The sequence below is a fragment of the Pholcus phalangioides genome, unplaced genomic scaffold, assembly GCF_987345545.1.
Source record: "Pholcus phalangioides strain wild (caught in Gottingen) unplaced genomic scaffold, Ppha-v1.0 ptg000003l_1, whole genome shotgun sequence".
Taxonomy (NCBI): Eukaryota; Metazoa; Arthropoda; class Arachnida; order Araneae; family Pholcidae; genus Pholcus; species Pholcus phalangioides.
Genome location: NW_028301596.1, coordinates 6,204,209 through 6,226,978, shown reverse-complemented (window position 1 = coordinate 6,226,978; position 22,770 = coordinate 6,204,209). Strand labels below are relative to the sequence as shown.

Below are 22,770 nucleotides of genomic sequence, written 5' to 3'. Positions count from 1 at the left end.
ATAAAATACAGGACGACACTAGGATCATATGTTATTTGTCGCTCCTCTTGATACATAGCTCTGAATCCGTGGTTCCCAAACGGAATGTTTCAGTTCACTGTGCCCTTTGTGTATCAACACCTTTTTAACTGCACTCAAAGTCAGAACCGTCAAATTTGTTAGGATTTTCTATAGTTTATTCTAATTATTGAAAAATCACCTGATTTTGAAGATGCGTAACCATGAGAGAGTTATTCTGATAACTTGCCACAACTCTCTGAATATTCTCGAAAAGATGGGGTATCAAAAAAAAAAAAAAATTCACCAAATTTTCATTTCTCTCATTCAAAAGAGATAAAATCTTTCCACTCCATTTGAACTTTGTTGACAAACGAACTCAGCGAATTAGGTACTGCACAACCTATTGACAATACTGACAGTTTATAAAACTCATGAAAGGGTTACAAAAGATCATCACTGGATTAGAATGTAGCAAGTGAAGCTACAAAAAATAAATTGTTTTTACAAGAAGAAAAATTTACCAGACTTTTTTGTAATGGTCTTATGTCTTATAATGCAAAGTGTCCGGAACAAATCTCTAATTTTAAAAACAAATCAGTAATGCCACATAGGGTGACAATATTAGAAAAGTTTGGCTCAGAAGATTTCCATGCAATTTTTGAAGTGCAAAGAAACAATCTCAAAATCAATGTGTGATGTGTGTTTTCATGTGTGCTTCATTATATCCAGCCCATGGGCCCCTAACATTTGCTATCTCTCATCTCCACAGTAACCTATGTGAAATATTAGGTATACCCTTACCCAATAATTCAGAGCCCTCCAAATATTTTCAATAACTTTATAGCCTATGGTTGTGTTGTGTGTGTTGAACACAATTCAAAAATTAAAGTCAGCTGATCACCTTTCTGGTAGCCATATGTAATGACATCAGGTGGAATAGGCTTGGGAAGTGAAAACGGGGTTTCCATTTCTTCCAATGGATAGTCCAGAAACCTGTACTCGACATACAGCATCTGAATGTTAGGGTCATTCAGAACCGATGAACCAGGTTTCAAGGTCAAGTGCCAAATTCCCACTGTTATACCTGGTATCTATGGGAAATATGTGAGAAATCAAACATTTTCGCAAGAAAAATTTATTTCAAAATAAGTTTCTGATTAGCACAGTATAATCTACAGCATTAGAAGTGATTGCTTACTTACAGCATGAGATTGTGTACTTGTATGTGTTTCTACTGAAATTGTAGTTTTTACCTCCGCTTCACTTGATGAGGAAGTTTCAGACAGGGAAAGTGCTTGGTTATCATCATCTGACATTTCTGAAAGAAACAACTCATATAGAGAACAATTGACATCATTGATCAAGAAAACACTATCTAATCAAGGCTGTCTTAACAGTGTAATGGGCACTTGGGTAAAGTGGTGATCTGAGGCTCTACCAAGCTTGAAGTACTTGCCTACCAATTTCCATACTTTTTAGTGCTCCACAATTTTTTCATTCATATTTAGTAAGCAAACTGATATCAAAAACGTACAATACTCATGCAATGTGATTTCTGTTAGGAAAACTTACCTGAAATAATGCAAAACCATTAAAAACTAGAACTACACCCAAAAATATCCATCTCCTATCTTTTGGAATAGGATCTCCTATCCTTTGCTATGATTGGGGTTTTTAACAACCTGGTCTATCATAACCAACAAATTCTCAAGATTTTTTCCAAAGCATATTTGCAAAGATACAAAAAACATCATATTTTACCTTCAAAAAACATTTCTTGTGGTTTGCCAGCAACAGTATCATCACTATCTGGCTGCAAAACAATATCAGAAACGAAAATTAGAACTAAAATATCCACATTTTAACATTGCAGTTAACAAAGTAATGATAATTTATTTTTTTCTATCAGTTTTTGTTCCACATATTTTATCATGCTTTCAGATTTAATTTAAAAAAAATTGCAGTATTTTGACGTGTATAAAAACCCTCCTGTACAAAGAACCCCCGATTTTTTGGGCTTACAATTTGGAAAAAGTTATCTATTATTCATCACAGAAACCATTAAATTTGTCATCAATCTTATCTGATACATCACAATCAGCTACATTAACTAGTTCATTATCACCATCAGAATCATTTTCATCACAGTAGCATCCATGTTGCTGCTACTACCATGTACAACACCCCCCCCCCCCATTTTTTGAATAAAGAGGTTCCTTACACACTGTAAAATACGGTCTCTTTGAAAAAAATTTTTCATGTAACTCATAATTCATTTTGTTAAGCGCCTCAGTGTTCAGGACAGTACTGAGCAGAGACAGAACTTTGACAATGGAGAAAAATTAAGGAAAATTTAACACGCTCTCTGAAAATCTGAGAAAACAAAAAAGTTGAACAGACAAATGAATATCATCTTACTTCATTTGTTGTAGAAGATATAAACTTTTTCCTTGAATTTTTCCCCGGAGTTTTTTCCGGCGAATTCACAGTATTACCTAAACAGGAAAAAAAAGAAGCTTACTTCATAAGCATTTCACAAAAACTGCTCTAATTAAATTTTTCCTGAAATCAATTTTTTTTTAAAGACAAAGTTTTAAATGAATGAACATTAATCAATCTGAATGCATTCAGAAGAAAAAGAGGGGGGGGGGAACTCTTCTGCATTGGTGACTTTATAAATTTTGAATCAGTATATTGTCATGACTATGCAGAACTCAACTCATCACTTGAAATTCTTGGGGTTGCATATGCATGAAAGAGCATCTATACAGGCCCGTCATTTGGGGGGGGGGGATCATTCCCGGCTCTAAAGAATACAATAGAAATAGCCAAAAAAAACAAGGTGAAAAAAAAATATTTATACATATATACATGCATTGGGTACATGTTCTTTGTCCCCCTCCTCCCGGAAAAAGCTGAAATGACAGGCCTTGATCTATAGTTAAAGATGGCAAGTCCTGAGCTATCTACAGCCTCAACTATCCATCAGAAAGCTATGAAAATTCGGGAGAGTTTCGATAAAGGGACGGAGAAAGAAATCGAGAGGGAAAACAAATCAGCTCTGACATCCATAACTACAGTGGATTCTTTATGAATATACAGTGCACAAGCTAATTTTTTTTTGCAAACACGAGACTAAATTACTCAAGCCTAATGGATGGGCATCTAAACATCATGGTAATTTAATCATTTTTGTCAAATCGTGATCATTTTCTACACATTGAGGGCTAATTAGACCAAGACCCACAGTTTCTTGCCCAATCCAAGCAGCAGCATCCAACATTTTTTTCATACATCTAATCGAGGAGTTTCTACACTAACCCCCCCCCCCCTCCTTTTCCCAGTGGGGAACTCTGTGGTAACAATGTGTTCTGTGGTCATTTTATCACAATTTTTGTTGTACCTCAGAATCAGGACAGATTCTAACAAGGAGGAATCGGTACTAAACTCGTGACACCTTTGAACATCTTTCAGTACAGTAGACAAGTATCTTCTCAACCTGAGATACCACACTCCTAAACATTTGAGCGGAATCATTTACATTCTTATTTCTTCACTAGAGTATGTGACACTGGGTTTACAACAAAATGTTTTGCTGTTGAAACTTCTCTTACAAATACCTGTACCCTTACAAATACTATACCAAATACCCTTACAAATACTATACCAAATACCCTTACAAATACCTTCCCTTACAAATCCAGCACTAAAAGCTATGCTAAGATTTTCTGTCTGTGAAGGGACTTAGTTTCTAAAGTTTGAAAATCTTCTGATAAGGAGTTAAATTTTACAGGCCGAATTGTTATTTTGAATTAATTTTCTTAATTTGTACCTGGTATTTCCCCCTTCTGATTGTTCAGTTCAGAGATATCAACCATAAATTTCATGAAAAAATTTTCCATGTATGTTTTCTGGACTTGCCTTTGTCCATAGAAACATTCACCGTAATAAGGTTAAGGCTACAGACAGAGGTCAGAACTTTAATCATAGACACCTTGTGCATGAAAACATTGCCCTGAAATTCAACATTAGTTCAGCATTGAATTACTGCCAGATTATAAGGCATCATTTGCCTTCTCAAAATTGCAAAATGTGCAATCAAAATTGCAAAATGTGCAATCAAAATTGCAAAATTTTCATATTTTGATTGCACATTCTTGAAATTCCATCCAGTCAGGTCTATATGATCAATCTATTCAGATGTAGTACAGTGGAACTTCCATAATAGACACTCCTTATTAGCAGACACCTCCTATTAACATACTTTTGAAGTACGTGAAATAAGACCTAAATATATTTCCCTATTTATTAATGATCACTCCCTGTTTGCAGACGAAACGTTTGGTCTTGTCCCATGGTGTCCGTTATCGAAAGGTTCCACTTTATAGAAATTTTTCTATCAATCTAATAAAGTAACTGTTTGAGAATTAGTAACCTGAACATAAAAGTTCACACTAATTTGAAAAATCATCAGGAGATTATCAGTCAAACAAAGCTGACCAGAATGTCTTCCATGATCATATCAATCATTTACATGCTCACTTAGATCTATAATGAATTTCATAATTACGAGAATTATTACTCTGAAGTAATCAGTGAGAAAATTTCTCACCCTGCTCAGGACTTTCAATACGGGGTTCACCGTCACCATCAAGGCTTTTATCTGCTGAATCTAAATATTTTGGTCCAGTTATTTCAGCAACTGACTGAGAGGTAGTATCAGATTCAGCTACACTAGAATCATTTTCACTGACATTTGCTTTGATTGACTTCCGAGCACTGGATGCACTTTGCTCTCCCTTTATGTAAAAAAAAAACCATGGTTGTAGCAATCATAAATCAATGTCTATATATTTATCAAATTTTACGATCACTAAAAGAACACAAAATACCATGTTTTTATACTTAAGAGAGAGGGAAAATATTCCTTATATATGTTAAAGTTTTCAACGTTATTTGGTCATCAGCTTTCAGATTAAGTCGTCCTCACATGAAGCAACAAACTTAAGTTGTTATCATTTCCAGACAACTATCGACTCTAAAATGTGTCTTAATCAGGACATTTTTTAACTTTATAAAATGCAATGCTTACATTTGAATTATCAGATGCAATAACTTTATCATTTGATGACTCTTTCATAGGAGTAGAATGCATCAAATGTTTTGATGTATTAAGTCTTTTTCTTGGTTTTGGCACTGGCACAACTTTTCTGGAGTAGTCAAACTCATCATCAGGTTCAATCGATGACTCTTCCAATTCACTTTCAACTGTGATTTCAGGTTTCAGATGTGCCGGATACTCAATTGGCTGAAGGAACAAAAAAAGCAATCTATGTAAACAATGCTACATGTGCTGAAAAGTACAGTCGAATCACGTTCTAACGAATACAGATATAACGAAAATCTCGTTTTAACGAACATGTTCCTAATCCCCCAGATAAGTTTGCATAGGAACAATGCAAAAAAACTGGAATTCCTTTATAACGAAATTTTGTTATAACGAAGTGATTTCTCTGGTCTCTTGGATCCGTTATAATGGGATTCGACTGTATATATATTTTGTGCAATAAAAAATTTCAAAATACATTTTGAAACTCTTGATAACAGTGCTCCATTAAAAGTATGGTTACACAGGATTTATTTATCATTATAGATGGAGTATATTTGCAGTATGGGAAGGGTGTCTGAAATGTAGAGTAATACACCATTATATGAGCGATAATCATTATAGGGGTTATTGATATACCAGATTTTCACTGTGGTATACAAATTACAACCAAGCATATATTTCTAAGCTCTTTACATACAGGCTTTTGGCAACAAATTTGGATGATGATGTACAACTAGCAGAGATAAATCTCAAAAATTGCTATTATTAATACACAGGGAATGAAAGGAAAAAAAGATTTCAAGAGAGAAAAAAATTCAAAGGAGCAGGTTTTTTCATTCTTTCTCCTTCTCCCAGACCCCACTTTCCTTATGCAATACTATATTTTTTTAGCTTGTCAAACCATAGCTAAGGAGAAAAGAAAAAAATACAAAATGCTGAGGTAAAAGGAAAGAAAAAAAAAGTTTTCGTTTATAGGGTTACCAAAAGAAGAGTCTCAGAAGGTGGGAAGAGAGTATTCGAATGCATTTCCTCAATCTACACAGGGGCGAGATATCTTGTTCGTGTACCTTAAGGGTTAGATCATTTAGAACCGGGGGTTCTGAATGAGGGGTTCTTGGAAAGGTCTTGCAGGGTCTGAGAGCTTGGATGAGAAAACAAATAAAAATAACTTTTATATTTATTCTGAATATTATTCTGAGAAGAGGGAAGTGCTTATTTTCATGGCATAGGAAGTCTATCGAACACAAGGGATTAAGAACCCGCCTAATTTAAAGAAATGTTTTAATATACATTAGTAACATCTAATTGATGAATACCTTTTCCAGACATTCAGGTATAGAAACAGATGGAGATACATAAGGATGCTGCCAATATATTGAAATTTCAATAGACCCACAGCTATTTTGATTATTCTGAAAGATAAATTCAAAGTATTTGTTACATTATGGATGAATAAAAGAAATACATACTTTCAAATAATCTAGCATAGTTGCATGCTTCAGAATTAAAATTTTTTTCATAGAGAAAATATTGAATGATACCTTGTGATTAACTACAGCAAGATTCACGATCTTGCATTTTAATTTTAAATTGAATCATACCTATATCACCAGAAAATATGTAATAATTAAAAGGAAAAAAGTACTCAAACGATGAGGATGATTCTAACCTTTTGTAATTGAAAAAGACCCTTGATATGTTTCCCTTGTGATAATGGTAAGAGAGGTACACTCGCTCGTCCAATGAAAGATGTTGCATCAGAGTCATCATCGTCAAAAACGAAAATTTCAAGACACTGAATAATAATTTAAAAAAATCAAATTAGTAAAAATAAATTCATAAATTTTACTTTCGTTATGTGAAAATGACTGATGCCTAAATTTTGGCGTTATTTAAGAATCATTTTTGAAGGTCTGCGTGCTCTCTGCAGAAAGACTTTTTTTTGAATGAGAGATTGGATTACATTCTTGCCTTGAAGCAGTTATGAAGAAAATAAGCAAAAACTGGTAATATATTTTCAATGTAGATGAAAATTACCTGGGTTTTAAGATATTTTTCCAGATGAGTATCGACACAGAAAGGAAAAGTGCGGTGATCACTGAACTCCGGATTGTTTGAGGACGGAATTATTATTGTGTCTTGGTCAGGAAGATCATATAACTTATAAATACAGAATGGAGAAGGCTGAGAGTCTGCAATAGAGAAATAGTGGCACTGATTTAAGTTTACATCATTAAAGAAAGAAAGAATCTATTTCAAAATTAAAAGAATGAAAGACGATAGATTAAGAAAAGCCTTTATCATTATTAGAGATAATAATAAAATCATATAATGATATGAAATCATATCACTATCGAAATCATTATTACAGATGGGAGCATTGGCTTGGTAAAATAGCATCTGCTGGCTATATAGAGCTAGAAGGCCCATCATTATTATCATAAAACCAGTTTAACACTGCTTGATTAGTTTTAACACAAAAATTTAAATAAAGCCTTGTTCGATATAACTAAACAAACTAGTGGATTGAAAACCAGTCAAGAAGAAATGAACAATCCACCATACAGATAACTTTCCAACAACATGATACAATTAACCCTCTAATGTATACACAGGCCTCATTTGATGGCATATATTTTCCATCAAAATAACTATTTGGTCATAATTATGCAATATGCTTGCATTTTAATATTCAACTGGAGATGCCAGAAAAGCTCTGAAACTATTTACAACATCAAAAGTGTCAAGTTTCAGCAAAAACAGATATGGTATCACACTTTAATATTTTTCAAATAAATGAATAAAAAAAAAATTGTGCAGAGGTTAGGTTTAATAACAGCATATTGAAAATTAACTTGCAAAATCAATAATTATACATGCAATATTCAAATAAAATAAAAATCCTTTAAAGATTTTAAGAGTTAGTTTTTGAGGTGTACGCATGTATATACTCACCAGTTGAAAAAACAAACAAACATAAACAGCTTACCCTCTTCTTTTCCTTTGAGTTTGGTGCAACGGATAATTTTAACATGAAGCTTATTCATGGACGGATTGCTTTCAGGTGACTTATTCAATAACTGAACAGCAGACGCAGTTGTCTTTTCATTGCTTTGAATGTATTTCAATGCTTTTAATCGCTCCTATTGGAAATTTAAAAAAAAATTCTCAAATGCCTCTTGATTAAAAGTTTTGAAATATGAAATGAATTATGGGCATGTATGTACTCATATTTAATTTAAATACAGGGTTGGCAAAAAATCCGTAGAAACTTTAAAAATGAATAAAAACAGGAAAAATACCTGAAATAAAAAACAGTTTGCAGGGTTAGCATCGCTAGTCACTGGAATTTTTTTAAGAGGGAGGGGGGAGGGAGGGGAGAGAACTAAAAAAACAGCCGATAGATGGCGCTGGTACGAACGACTTTGGTGGAAATATGCAAATGAGACAGTTATAAGAACTTGCACTCCTAATCCACAACCACTTCACAGCTGTAAACCGTGTATGTGGACCTGCTGCACTCTGCCGTTGCTGGATTTGTGACTTGCCTGTAATGCGCATCCCTGTGGTGGTGGTCATGTGGAACACATACTGCTGTAATAAATGATTTGGAGGTATTCTGTTCGTTATTTGAGTATCTTTTCTTTGACTTGTGTACATCAGTGTCACCTAATGGCTGTTATTTTAGTTTTTTTTCCTGTCTTAAACAAATTCCTGTGACCTAGCGATGCTAACCCTGCAAACTGTTTTTTTATTCCGGTAATTTTTCCAGTTTTTTGTCCCAAGTTTCTAGGGACTTTTTGTCCACCCTGTATATACTTTGTTTGTGTTTTTGAAACTCAATCTATAGTTTTATCAGTACTTTTAATAGCAAGAAAAAGAGTAGTTTTGATTTATATATTAAAAAACCACAGAAAATTCTAGGGGAATAAATAAGTTATGAAATCAAGCACCAGACTTATGGTTGTTAATTATGTTGCATTCTTTTTAAGTAATTATAATCTTTATATATTTTTTAAATTGTACTTGAAAAATACAAATTGACAACAAAATCTATGATGTTATTCTCTGTTCAGATTGATTCCTTGAAGTTATTTGGGTAAAATACAGATTTTTGTTATGGTTCAATGTTAGTAGAATTTTCATGAAAACATATTTGTATAAATAAATATGAATGAGTACATACAGGTTATACATTGCACAGTACCTTATATAATCTGAAAGCCTCTTCAACACCAACTTTGAATCGAACCCAATAATGAAGAGTTCCAAAAACTATTCCTTTTGCTGTTTCACAAACACCTTGCAAAAAAGAACACAAAGATTTTAAGAAACAATAATAATTGGAATTTATTTCCTCACTGTCTAATACACAGTGAGATATAAAAAGCAGGCCATGTGCAATTTTCTATTTATTGAGGGGGGGGGGGTGCAGTATTTAAATTAGAATGGAGCCCCGAGTAGCTTTTCTCTGTACAATATAGGCTTAGTTGTGGGGGGTCCACCCAACTAAGCCTATATACTTTTATTCATATCAAACTTAATTTTGAAATAATCCCTTTTCCAATCACACTTCCGCTCTCCCACACATGCACATAAAACTTCAGATAATGATACTAACTTATCATATCTTGCATGCCATGTAGTCTGCATTGAGGTTGCTCAAATATTTCTGAAAAATTCAGCTGGCAAGCAGCTATCGTCCGATAATCTGTACCAAATGATTCGTGAAGCTCAATGGTGGTATGGTTCTAAGAAAATTGAGAATTTTCGATTCAGTAAAATAACAATTTCAGATATGCATGTGATATCAAATCATATAATAATTTATTTTTGTCTTTCATTAAATAAGAACAATCCCAAAGAAAGTTTTGTCCCAGCTACTGAACTAGCCAAGACAGTTGTGATCATGTGTGTCAGATAGACAATGCAAAGCCTATAATAAAGCAGTACTCACTTAGAAAGCTTTGGTGTAGCTACTACTACCTAACCATACATGCATCTCATAAACATTCCAGGGTGTGTGTGTGTGTGTTTGCGTGGCCCTTACATTTTTATGCTGTCAGAGTTCTGCTTTTGTTTCATGTTATACTGGTATTCCCATCTGCCTTCTATATTTTGAGGTAAAAACCTACCTGCTCTCAGAGGAGAGATTTTTCAAATGAAAGATAGGTTAGCATTCACTCTTTAAAGTTGGGAAATTACAGAAAACCTATTTCAGCTGATCGATCACCACACTGCTGCCAACAGAGTTCAAAACCTGGATCCCCACAATGAGAGTCCGGCACAATGCCCACACAGCATTGAACAATGGCTGCCCATATTTTGAAAAACTTATAGTTTATCATGTAATAACTTAAATTTTCACTTGTATTGTGAGATATTGCTCATTTATAGTCAAAATTGATTAAAAATTTTGATTTGTCTTGCAAAACACTCAATAAACCGAGTTACTTGTAATCCAAAGTTTGACTATTTGCAAAGAACTAGTGTATTTTAAGAAATACTTTTTGCTCATAATTTGGATTACTTGTATCTTGTCAAGATACCAGTTTATATAAGATTTTTGTACAAATATATAATGCCAAATCAAATACCTTATGTAAATAAAAAAGAAAAAAATCATCCATCTTGACTTTAAACTGTGATGTGCTGTCAAAATTTGGCCTATAACACAAAAAAAGGACATTTATTATAAGTCAGAGATGTACTAGAGAAGAATAACACACGTACAATAAATCTTGGAAAATAATTCACTTCCAGTAATTGGTAATTGCCAAGAGTTAGTAGATAATTATCTAACACAAAAATTATCAGAGCTAATCACTAAAGAACCCACTCCAAGGAAAGAAACTTTTAGTAAATTACTCCAAAGGTAAAGTTTTGCAAATTTGAATATACATATTATTTTAAAATATGCATTAAAAAGTCTCATTAAAAATCCTTTATCAAAGATTTTAGAACATAGTACATAATACTTTCTGAATGTTATTAAAAAAATTTCCAAAATATTTTTGTTCATTTTTCCCCACCTTGTTACTAAGCCTTCATTTATAAGTGAAATAATATGGTGTGTATATCTGTTGTATCCAAATAAATTTTTGCATAAATGAGTAGCACAAAATTTGAATGCCTCCAGTAGGCAGGAAAAAAGGCACTAAAAAAAGCATTTATAATTTTTGAAAAGGAGAAAAAATAACTAAAAACAAAGGTATTAAGGGTCCAAAAACTAGCTGAAAAATTGGTTGCATGTAATCTATTGATTTAAATATAGTTTATAATAACTGCATTATTATCCAAGTTAAATTGATTTCAAGCCCAAAATAAAATGTTGGTAGACCCTCAGAAATAGGCAAATTTCAGGGCCACCATTACCAGATGTGGAGCCCATAGAGAAAATGATCTGTGGGGCTCCCTTGAGTTGTGAATAATTCTAGTTTATTTGTTGTATTAGTTGGAATAATCATTATCATTTCTATAGTTAGTTCTAACTTGTCCCATTTTTCTGTGTGCCCGTATCTGTTGCACACCCCTGGAGGCGACTCTGGTAAATTTAATCGAATACCAAATATGTATGTATGTTTAATAAATAGGCATGTTTGTTTGCAGTGTATTTATGGTGAAAAAAAAAACCAAAACATAGCAACAACAAACAGGTTGAATAGGAACATTTATGGCACAAAAATTTCAAAAAGGCATTTTTACCAAAAAAGTTTGAAAATAGGCAAAAAATGGCATTTATGGCATTTTTCCTGAACTTCCGGGCTCTACTAATGAGAGAATTTAATAATTTAATGAAAAATAACAACTAGATTAATAAAACATCAAAATTAGGGAAATTAATAATTAAGATACAGATTTGATGAAAAATAATTCCTCAATTGATGAAAATTTAGAATTAAAAGAAAATGATTCAGTGATTAAAAGAATAAATGCAAATTTCTAAAATTTCAGGATTAGTAAAAATTAATGAAAATTCATAATTGAAGACAATTCAAAATTTAGAAACAATCACACAACTAATAAAAATTCGAAATAAGGAGGAAAAATAAGGAATTACAGTATGAGGAGATTAAAGTCAGATTGGTGTAAAGTAGATTCACCATTCAATCCTCATTTTGAGGAAATGGTTTTACTAGAATTGTTTTTATAGAGTCTCATATCAAAAATTTTGTGATAATCTAGTGGAAAACTGTTAAAGCTGAGACTTGAAACATTTTTCTTTTAATAGCTTAGCACTTCTAAATTGCATTTCTGGACTTAAGTCAGAATTGTTGAAAATGTGACTTCCAACTTTCTGACTTTAACTGCCTCATATGTAAGAGAGAAATAAAAAACTCAAAAATATGTGTCATATTACTGTTTTCCTTTGATGACAGGAGTTGATTGCAACTGGAATTCATAAAAATTCCACGTCATAAAACTGGACGGATTTTTATTCTTTAAGAAATTCACACCCTCCTCACTGTAAACAAACTGGAAAGGAAAAATTGTACAACTATACTGGTAGCGACAGGATTCAAAGTACTATAAACAATAAAATTTAAATAGACATCTATGAAAACAAAAATTATTCACTTGACAAAAAGAAAATCAAAATTGAAAAATGAATGGAAAGGAGAGAAAAAATGCAGATACAGATGCAATAGACTCTATGCCAAAGATTATGGATGCCACATGAAAGAAATCAAATTTTAAATGTGGAAAAAATCTTTGTGTACCTACCTTCTTGATGTGTATCTCAAAAATATTTTCTCCTCTACTAAGATCTAGAGTTTCAATATCTTCAAGGTCCTGTATGAAATTAAAAATAAATAAATTGTACTTCAAGTCCTAAACATAGAGTTACCTTGAGTTGTAAGCAAAGAATATCCAGTACAGATATTTTAACTTCTAAGCAAAAATTTCAGCAAAAAGCTTGACATGTACAAGGAAGAGCTTCAATATTTTAAATGGGAAAATTTGCTTTAAGGTGCAAGTTTTCATGATACAAGTAACATAACACAATTCATTTGGATAGAATTCAGCTCATACCACTGTACTCAATCTCCTTTAAAGTATGAAAAAATTATTTTAAGAATTATGAGACATTATTTATGAGACAACTATCTTAAAAATTATTTTTATTATTAATTACAAATTATATTTTATTTATTAAGTGTCCAAAAATTAGCCACCTTGGATTCATATGGTATTTTTCTTCAGGTATAATTAATAAGTTGCATATACATTATTTAAAGTTGTTTAATGCATTAGCTTAACAATATCATTTTCATGAAAAGTAAAACTACTGTGCATAATATTGATGAAAATAATTATTAATATTGTTATAAATAATAATTATAATTCAAATCATAGCTTTTCAAAGGTTTCACACTTAAAACAAGAATCTGTGCTTGTCTCTTAAAGTGCAAAAAATCATGCATTTAAGACAATGGAAAAACCGATATGCTGCTTATATTCCAATGCCTATTATAAGAATTGGCTAAAAAAATAAAAAATAATAATTCTGATAAAAAATCTCAATTACTTCTTTGTAATCTTTAATCTTGAATTTCTTTGTCCCATATGCAATATCATTCAGCTGCTTTTCTAATTTCTAAAAAATATCAAAAATAGAATCAATTCACTGAAAAGCAGATCATTTAGTTTTTCACCAAAAACATATTTATTTTTTAAATGCATGTATACCAAATCCAGCCCTACATTTTTACATCTTTGTTTTTGGAGGTCTGAAAATCATTTCCTTCAAAAGATTTATTCAATTCCTCATACCTTTTGAAAAAGTTCATACAAAATATTTTAAACAATTACTAAGCTTATTAAGAAGTCACCAAAGAATAAGGCAAATACACAAGAAATACAAAAAACTTCTAATGTATTTCGACACACAGTGGGTGCCTTCTTCAGAGGAAAAATATTTAACCACTAATCACGCTGACCAAGGATCCCACTTGGGCTGAACACCAAATTTAACTCTCGGTTGCTCAGCGGGAAAAGCATGTCTGTTCACTTCAAACATCGTGGGTAGAATGAAGCTGAGAGCCTGCGTGTAATACTAATGCAGGATAAAATGAGCACACTCTTTTTGTTAAGAATCAGAAATGTGAAAAATCCACCATCGCCACTTACTGTTGGCAAGAGGGCCATATATTTAAATTGCAGGAAGTGAGTTTTTCACAAAGTCAAGTCAACAGTTGATTTAGATTTCTACGAAGGCACATGTTTGGGCCTTCAAAAATATATTAGTCAACGATAATAAATCTATGCCACCAATCACAAAGCCATGGCTTAAATTCACTACAAGCAGAAATTATAACAAAATTTGAATAGACCAATCTGACAGCTTCATTCTGCAAGTGTCCAACTAGGATACTGAATTAGTATCACACGAAGGCTCTCATCTTCATTCTGACCACAACATTTGAATTGAACAGACATACTTTTTCTACTGAGCAACTGAGAGTTAAGATTTGGTATTCAACCCAAGTGGGATCCTCTGTCAGCATGTGATCAGCGGTTCAATATTTTTTCTCCTGAAGACGGCATTCACTGTGTGTCAAAATACATTAGGAGTTTTCTGCATTTTTCATGCATTTTCTTTATTTGTTGGTGAATTCTTAATATTCTTAGGCAAAGTTGATCTACTCTTACATTATTAAACTCATGCTTATAAGCATTATAGATTACCTTGTGTTAAGCAAAGAAATTTGCAAGCTTTCCAAATAGAAAAAAAAGGCTAGCAGTGTCTTTTCTTCTAAATTAATATGTGCTGTACATGCTTTAGAGAAACAAAAGAAAAAACTATTGTAATTTCGACTATCAAAACACCAAATGTATCCAAATTCTATAGCTTCAACTTTTCACCTTTCTTGATAGCTTATTGAATAAGCTGTTAAAAAGGATTTAAGTGTTGCTGAATTGAGAATTTTATGAATCCACCAACACTTCAGTGAGTCTGAAGGTACACTTAAAGGTTATAAAAGGTACACTTAAAAATAATCTATAAAAGTGATGAAGATCACCTGTATTCGAGAAGCTCTGAGATCAAGTAGATTGGCATACTCTTCTAATTTGGTTTGGTATTCATTTTCCTGTTGTGCAAGCTTTTCTGTGAGAGCCCGAACTTCCTCTTGGCAGTCCTTATTTATCTTGTATTGTGTCATGAGCATCTCACGTACCCCATTCAATTCTTTTATGGTTTCTGCGTGATCTCTCTCTGCCTAAAAGAAATTTTTAATCCTATGAATATGTTAATCAAACGTAAAATTTCCTCCTTTTTTTTAAAAAAAACAGTCATCTCTAACGAAATTAATGTTATAAAAGTTGATAGCTTTCAATTTATAGTAACTTAGTTAGCTCAAGATTCCATACTACTACCAAACACTGAGTATTCCATGCACTCTTGAATTTATGCAGCTTGAAATAAATCCATGGAATCTCCACTACTTTGTGTGGAAAAATTCACTTCAAGATAACGTACAAGTTAATTTCAGAAGTTGAGGCATTTTACTGTACATATAATAGATTTTACCTTCTCTAATTTGGATCTCAAGTCGGATTCCATTTCTTCAATCTGCATATCACCCATAAAATTCATTTTTATTGAATGCTGTTTCTTTAGCTTTACCAAAGCTAGAGCCTCGCCCAGCTCATCAAAGTCAACATCTTCCTAAAATATATTTAAAATAAAATGTATAAAATACATAAAAATTATATTTTTACATTTTCTTAACTGCAATGAAAAAAAAAAAGAGTAATTGTGTAATTTTTGTTTTCAGAAATGTCTCAGCAATGAGATTGTGAATCTTTGTACTTCATTCAAACAATTTCAAGGTGAAAACTATTTAACCCTTCAATTGTTAAGCAATCTGTAAGTGATTGATCGACACAATATTGTAAGAATTAAATTTTCAATAAAACATATTATGTGACTTCTTGAAAACGATATGCTGCAACTTGGAGGCTTTCTCAATATATTTTGAATTTTTTTCTAAATTAAAAAAAAAATAAACACAATAAAATAAAAATAACGCAACTGAAAAACAAAGATTGAATTTTGTTGTTCAGTAAGGGTTAAATTGATTAAAGTGGTTTACAAATAGTTGAAATATTTCTCCTCTCTGGATATGAGTGGATTATGAGGCGAGCGGATCCTAGACACATCAGACTGAAATTCAGTATCACATTTTACTGCATATCATCTGGGATCATACATTAAAAAATTATCAGGATTTCTTAGCACTGATTATATACTACTGTGATGATTGCTAGGATTTGCTATATATTACATCCAAAATTAGAAATGGTTAAACTGAATTAAAAAAACAAACAAAACCATTTTTCCCCGTCGACAGTTGTTTGATACTTATAAGCCACTAGCTGTTACCCACGGCTTTGCTCAATTGAATTTGATAATCCAAAAAAATTCTTCCTTAAAACCCCTTTAGGGAGTGAATTTTGGGAAATTCTTTCTTAGCGAGTCTTTGCATCATAAAATGAAGATACTGACCAAATTTCAAATTTACAGTTTCAGCGGTTTTCACTGGGCATGATTTCTCTACATAGCATTTCAACCCCCCTTAAGGGTCGAATTTTGAAAAACCTTCTTAGAGTGAGTCTTTATGTCATGAAATAAAACTACTGACCAAATTTCATAAATATAGCTTCACTGGTTTCGGTTAGGCATGATTTCTCTATGTAGCCATTGAACCCTCTTATGAACCCCCCTCCCCCCAGGGGTCAAATTTTGTAAATACCTTTCCGAGTCGGTCATAACATCACGGTTATGACTGACATCATAAAATAAAACTACCAACCAAATTTCATAAATATTGCTCCAGTGGTTTCAGCTCGCATGATTTCTCTGTATAATCTTTGGACCCCCTTAGGGGCCGAATTTCGAAAAAACCCTTTCTTAGTGGGTTTCTTCACTTCATAAAATAAAACTACTGACCAAATTTTATATTCATAACTCCCCTGGTTTCGGCTCGGCGATGATGAATCAGTCAGTCAGGATATGTCTATATATATATATAGATTACTCTTATGGGAAAGAAACTGTATTTGTCATGCTTAATTTTTTCCTGTGAAATTCAGTAGACTTGCTGTAGTATTGTATTTTTCTCGAAGTGTTACTTATGAGCAATATTTTGTGATGTCAAAGACAAACAGGCAATATGTTTGGTGAAAATCAATGATGTTTTATATCAACTATCCCACAATTTCCCATATTTTTCTCAATTAAATATGATCACCATAGTCAAAATGAAATGAAAAAAACTTAACTTGATGCACATTATTTGATTTCATCTGATTATATTTTTCATCAAAAAGGTCTTAGAAACATCACAAGCTTGGTTGTAACGATAACATTTTGTAAAATCATCAATATGCTGTTATAACAGAATTTCATTGTATATGTAATAATAATAATAAGTACGTTACTCACAGATTTTAAAATATTAAGTTTTGACTCCATTTCTGCAAGTTGGTTCTTCATTTCCGAAAAAGTGTCTTGAAGCTCTTTACATTCCACATCCAATCGACTACATTTTTCTACGAAAGAAAAAGAAAAGGTATGATTTTGCAAGATGATCACAAATTCATATTATTTTGAGGAAAATATTTAACAAGAGAAAAGTTCTCCTGCACTAGTAATTTGATTCAAATATAATTGACCTTGCTATTTACACAAATTAACAATTCCTACTAGGATGTCATAAAACAAGGACAAGAAAAATAATTGTATGCGAGATGCCATAAAAACTCAGAAATTTTGAGTAACACATAAAATTAATAGAATTTATAGTTAAGGGAGCTGGCTTCAAGATATAATATATGAAACATTTGATTGAGTAATATAACAATTATTTATTTACAATATTTATGAAGTAAAATGAAACAAGATTTAGAGGAGCACAGGGACATGTGCATAGATGAGATGGACAAATGTAAACACCAACAGCATAGAGCCGGGCGACTTTGACTTGGTGATTTCTGTGGTGTTGCCACAAGGAGAAAATATGCAAATTATATATAACTGGGGAAGACACCACATTACTCCCCCTCTAGTGAACAGAAGACAGCAATCCGCATTCACACAGAAGTTTGACTGTTTTCCCTACTTCATCAAACACCAACTCTGGCCGTATCGCTATACTGCAATTTACTGCCATTAGTGAGATGGGTTGGAAGTGAAGACGCTGTCAATCAGTGGTCGCCTCGAGTCCGTTAGGGAAAATATCTTATCTATATCCTCCTTTGGGTTCGAACCCGGGATCCTGACAATAACCTTCACGATGATAGATGAGCATCTTACCACCATGCCACTCGGGCACTTGACTGTTCTCCCGGAACGAATCTGTCATTGAAATTTCGATTTATCAGCCTTACCCAAAGTCTTCACTGTCATGTTCCAATTTAAAAATTCCCGTTGATGACCAAGTTTGACTATTATATGGTATATTTACTATCATTGTATGGGGTATATATTTCAAAAATCACTCAAAAAATTCTGAATCGCACCTTCCGTTGCTGCTATTATTTATTTTAATACTAATTATTTGCTTCATTTATAATTTATTTTATTGATATGAATAAAACAAATCACTCATCTTAATTTAAATCAATGTAATATTTTGTGCCTACGTATATATGTGTGTATGTATGTCATATTCATAGATGATTTCTCTGTCTCACGTTTTTTTTGTTTTGTTCGTTATTTATTTTAATTATGATTATTATTATCTACTATTTGTGTTTGAAAATTAACCCAACAATGATCGTGTCCACCAGTATGGATTGATAACGATCCCTTGGGAGGATTTTCTTCGTTTCGTGCAATGTAAGTTTGATGATGTGATGAATAAAATTGAATTGAATTGGAAAAAAAAACTGAATTTATAATGCAATGGTTTTGCAATTGAAGATGTATCCAAACGTGCAAAACAATGCTTTGAATATCGAGTGCGGGCGCGGTAGCCCGGTCGATAAGATGCTCGCCTAAAGTACCAAAGGACGTTTAGAGGTGTCGCTAGTTCGATAGCCGGTTCGTCCTTGTCAGAAAACTTTCCCGACATGAAGTACAACAAAACACGGTGACTTGATCGCAGCAAAAAATTGCTAACGCAGGGAGTCCCCCATTGACGGGTTAGCGCACCAACCTCTCGAAACAACAAGCCTGCTGTTCGGAATCGGCAATAAATTGTAGGTCCCGGTCTAATTAGCCCTTGTGTGCAGAAAATGACCGTGGTGCAACAAAAATGATCAATGATCAATGAATATCAAGTGCAGCCAGCTCTGCTTTGATTGGAAATACTCTTTAAAACTCTGCATTTATACAACCTAAGTTGATAAAATGTTTAGGTGGTAATAAATAAGTTTAATTAGTGCATTAACAGATGCTGCTCAAGAACTTTCAATATGGAATAAAATTTTGAGATCAGAAAATTTAAAATATCAAAATAGATATATTATACAGTAACTTACGGTAATTAAAAATATAAAACACTTTAATCTGCATAAAAGTAAGTTATTTTTTGTTATTTAACATATCTATCAGGTTAAAAAAAGAACTATTTGACAACATTTAATAAATTTTTGACTGTTTTAATACATAAGTAAATATGTTTTTGTTGGTTTCTGAAGCCAAAACCTAATGCTGATGCCCCATCACACATATTTTGAATAAACAGCTCTATTTCACTTAGTAAATTGAACACAGGTAATCAGTAGTTAAGATAAAATAGACCACAAAATCACATATAATCTGTTCTAGACTTTTTTGTATGTTCAAAATTTCAAATTCTAATCAATATTTTGCTTTGATTATTATAATAAATTAGTGTTTAAAAAAATAAAACTTAATATATAAAAAAAGTAAGTCTCATGTTATCAACCTATTGTGTTCAAAATATTATTTAAAAACATTTTAGGTTTTTGACGGTTTTTCAACCAGTTTTTGATATTAAAAACCCAACCCTGATTTGCATATGGTAAAATGTAAAGAGAAAAATGTGTGTCTCTATACATTTTGACTTTTCTGCAGAATTATATACCACTATAGATTATAGGCAAGAAATTACATTACGGTAATCATTTCAAACCTTTTTCAGCAATTAAGTTCTCTTCTAAGATTTCCTTGCTCTTCAACTCTGAATTCAATGAAGACTCAAGGTGAGAAATCTGGTTCCTGAGAGATTGCTCAGCAGAATGACTACTTCTTTCTTTATCTTGACCAAGCACACTATTTAAGTATTAAATAAAATTTTTAAAATCATCCTCATCCATGAGAAGACAGCTTTTGAAATTGTTTTAAACACTTGAGAATTAAATAATCATTATTAAGCAATTATACAAAGTGAGCAAAAGGTATGGAATGATTTTTTGTAGCATTAAATTACCTATTGATAAGTTTCTCATTTGTTTCTTTAAGTAGATCATTTTCTTTCCTTATTGACTTCAGACTTTCTTGAAGCTGGAAGAATTTTCATAAGCATTAAGTGAGTTCAATAATTTGTCTCAAATATATAAAATGTATGCCATCAATGTTGCACAGTAATCAATTGCATGCAAGAGATTATACTGTCATTTAAACGTTGAAAACAGATTCTTAATGGGTAGGTTTTCTTGCCCACTGACAGAGATTTTTGAGCTTATCCATTAGACCTAGTATCAAATCAAATTTTACCTAGTTTGGGTGGATTTTCAACTCAGATAATCAAACTGATTACATCAGAAAACTAATTGATTGCATCAGAAAACTAATTGATTGCATCAGAAAACTAATTGATTGCATCAGAAAACTAATTGATTGCATCAGAAAACTAATTGATTGCATCAGAAAACTAATTGATTGCATCAGAAAACTAATTGATTGCATCAGAAAACTAATTGATTGCATCAGAAAACTAATTGATTGCATCAGAAAACTAATTGATTGCATCAGAAAACTAATTGATTGCATCAGAAAACTAATTTTTTCTTCAGAAACTTTTCGTCAATCTTAATCCAATACTCATGTGACTATCAAACTAATAGAAAAAAGTGCCTCAACTTTTGAGAATAACACATTAATGAGTGTTATCAGTATTACATTATGAAAATCTTGCATATTGGGGGAAAAAAAACCATTTTCAAATAACAGTGAGTGACAAACCCAAAAAAAAAAAAAATTGGTACTGACACCTAAAATTTCCTATGTGTAATTACTGGCTGGGGAAAATATATGTTTGGCTCCTGAAATACTCGATTGCTGCCTAATATTTTTTTTTATATTGGTCATTTGTTGAGCACTGTTACATAAATTGATATTTTCTGAAAAACCCAAAATGTTATTACTCATACAAAAATCAGTTATTATGTTTCAGCAGACTGTATTCCAAGCAGAAAAATAATATTTTTGATTACTTTGATTTTTTACTAATAGGCGCAGCTTTAGCAAGTTATATAAGTTTTACCTTTCATATTTAATACTTGTTAGTTGAATTATAATATAATGAAACCTCTCGATAATGAACTTACCATGCAGCTGCGTTCGCAGGGAAGGATATACCACCTCCCAAGAAAATAAAAATTAAAACATTTTTAAATATCTTTGTATAATAACTAACATTTTGAAAGAAAATAGCTTTATATGATATTAAAAAAATACTGTTTGCTTATACACAATACTTAAAATGCTTTTTGAAGTAAGAAATTCTTTGTGCTCCCCCCCCCCCCGATCTATGAAGGTCATTCCTTCATACATCCCTCTTACTATGGGACCAAAAGTTTTGTCTGCTAACATTGTGTTCATTAATAGATACTGAAATACATTGAAGCCCTGTTTCCACTGGATTCAAAAAGTAAAACAAAATTGATAAGACCATTAATGAAAAAGTACATTTTAGAAGGTTCATAATATTTGCTTGCAAGTCTATGTGTTTAGCAAATATTATTTGCTCATAACATGAATTACATGCAAGCCACTTTTAGTTACCATTGTTATTACTTGAGTTGATTGATTACAAGTTTATATTACAGTTGTATATATATATATATACTCAATTATGCATATGAAAATTTTATTTGACTATCATATGTGAGAGATAGATGGCTTTTTCTCAGCCCGAGATATATGTGAGATTCAAAAATATTCAAAGAAAGAAAAAGTATTTACATCTTCCAACGGGAGCAAAGCCGCCTTGCTTCTTTGAAGTTCTGTAAACAGCTCCAAGCTTTTCTTTTGCTCTTCTTGAATGCAAGTACTTTTTTCTTCTATTTCTTTGGTGAGATGATCATAAGAGGCTCTCTGTGCTTTTAATCTCTGTCATGAATCGAAAACAAAATAAACCTCTGGTGTTATCAAGCTCAACTACCAAATTTGTAATTCATTCTCATGCATACTCAATCTTCTATGTTATTTTTGCATGTTAAAAAATCCTGGAACATTTCAGAGATTGAAAGTTATTAAAAAGGTTACTCAAAATAAATTTTTTTGCATGATTGATCAAGATACCAATGTATAATAATTTAAGGTAAATTACTTGTAATGTCATACATATCAATGCTTTGCATTTATTTGTTGAAACACTTTCAAACTAATATATTAGTCATCATTTTAGAACATAGATAATTAAAAATATCATGTGCAAAGTCAAAATGTTTCTACTTGAATG

At 32.1% G+C, this 22,770-nt stretch overlaps 1 protein-coding gene across 2 annotated transcripts in view; it reads right to left on the bottom strand.

Moving 5' to 3' along the window:
* LOC149087965 (protein fantom-like) overlaps positions 1-22,770 on the bottom strand; it is a 43,066-nt gene that overhangs the window by 7,487 nt on the left and 12,809 nt on the right. The window contains exons 13-34 of one of the 2 annotated variants that reach the window (XR_016194017.1): positions 22,272-22,418; positions 20,515-20,588; positions 20,218-20,357; positions 17,562-17,668; positions 15,645-15,782; positions 15,136-15,333; positions 13,641-13,709; positions 12,836-12,904; positions 12,471-12,586; positions 10,708-10,777; positions 9,732-9,861; positions 9,318-9,412; positions 8,100-8,253; positions 7,148-7,302; positions 6,780-6,905; positions 6,427-6,522; positions 5,093-5,308; positions 4,571-4,799; positions 2,419-2,495; positions 1,762-1,813; positions 1,203-1,318; positions 902-1,091 (exon numbers count right to left, since the gene is read on the bottom strand). Coding sequence is in view for 1 of the 2 variants with exons in the window: in XM_089243135.1 (XP_089099261.1) it covers positions 902-1,091; positions 1,203-1,318; positions 1,762-1,813; positions 2,419-2,495; positions 4,613-4,799; positions 5,093-5,308; positions 6,427-6,522; positions 6,780-6,905; positions 7,148-7,302; positions 8,100-8,253; positions 9,318-9,412; positions 9,732-9,861; positions 10,708-10,777; positions 12,471-12,586; positions 12,836-12,904; positions 13,641-13,709; positions 15,136-15,333; positions 15,645-15,782; positions 17,562-17,668; positions 20,218-20,357; positions 20,515-20,588; positions 22,272-22,418 (2,722 nt within the window). In the remaining variant the exon portion in view is untranslated. The remainder of the gene's footprint in view (positions 1-901; positions 1,092-1,202; positions 1,319-1,761; positions 1,814-2,418; positions 2,496-4,570; positions 4,800-5,092; positions 5,309-6,426; positions 6,523-6,779; positions 6,906-7,147; positions 7,303-8,099; positions 8,254-9,317; positions 9,413-9,731; positions 9,862-10,707; positions 10,778-12,470; positions 12,587-12,835; positions 12,905-13,640; positions 13,710-15,135; positions 15,334-15,644; positions 15,783-17,561; positions 17,669-20,217; positions 20,358-20,514; positions 20,589-22,271; positions 22,419-22,770) is intronic. The other variant, XM_089243135.1, reaches the window with a different exon arrangement.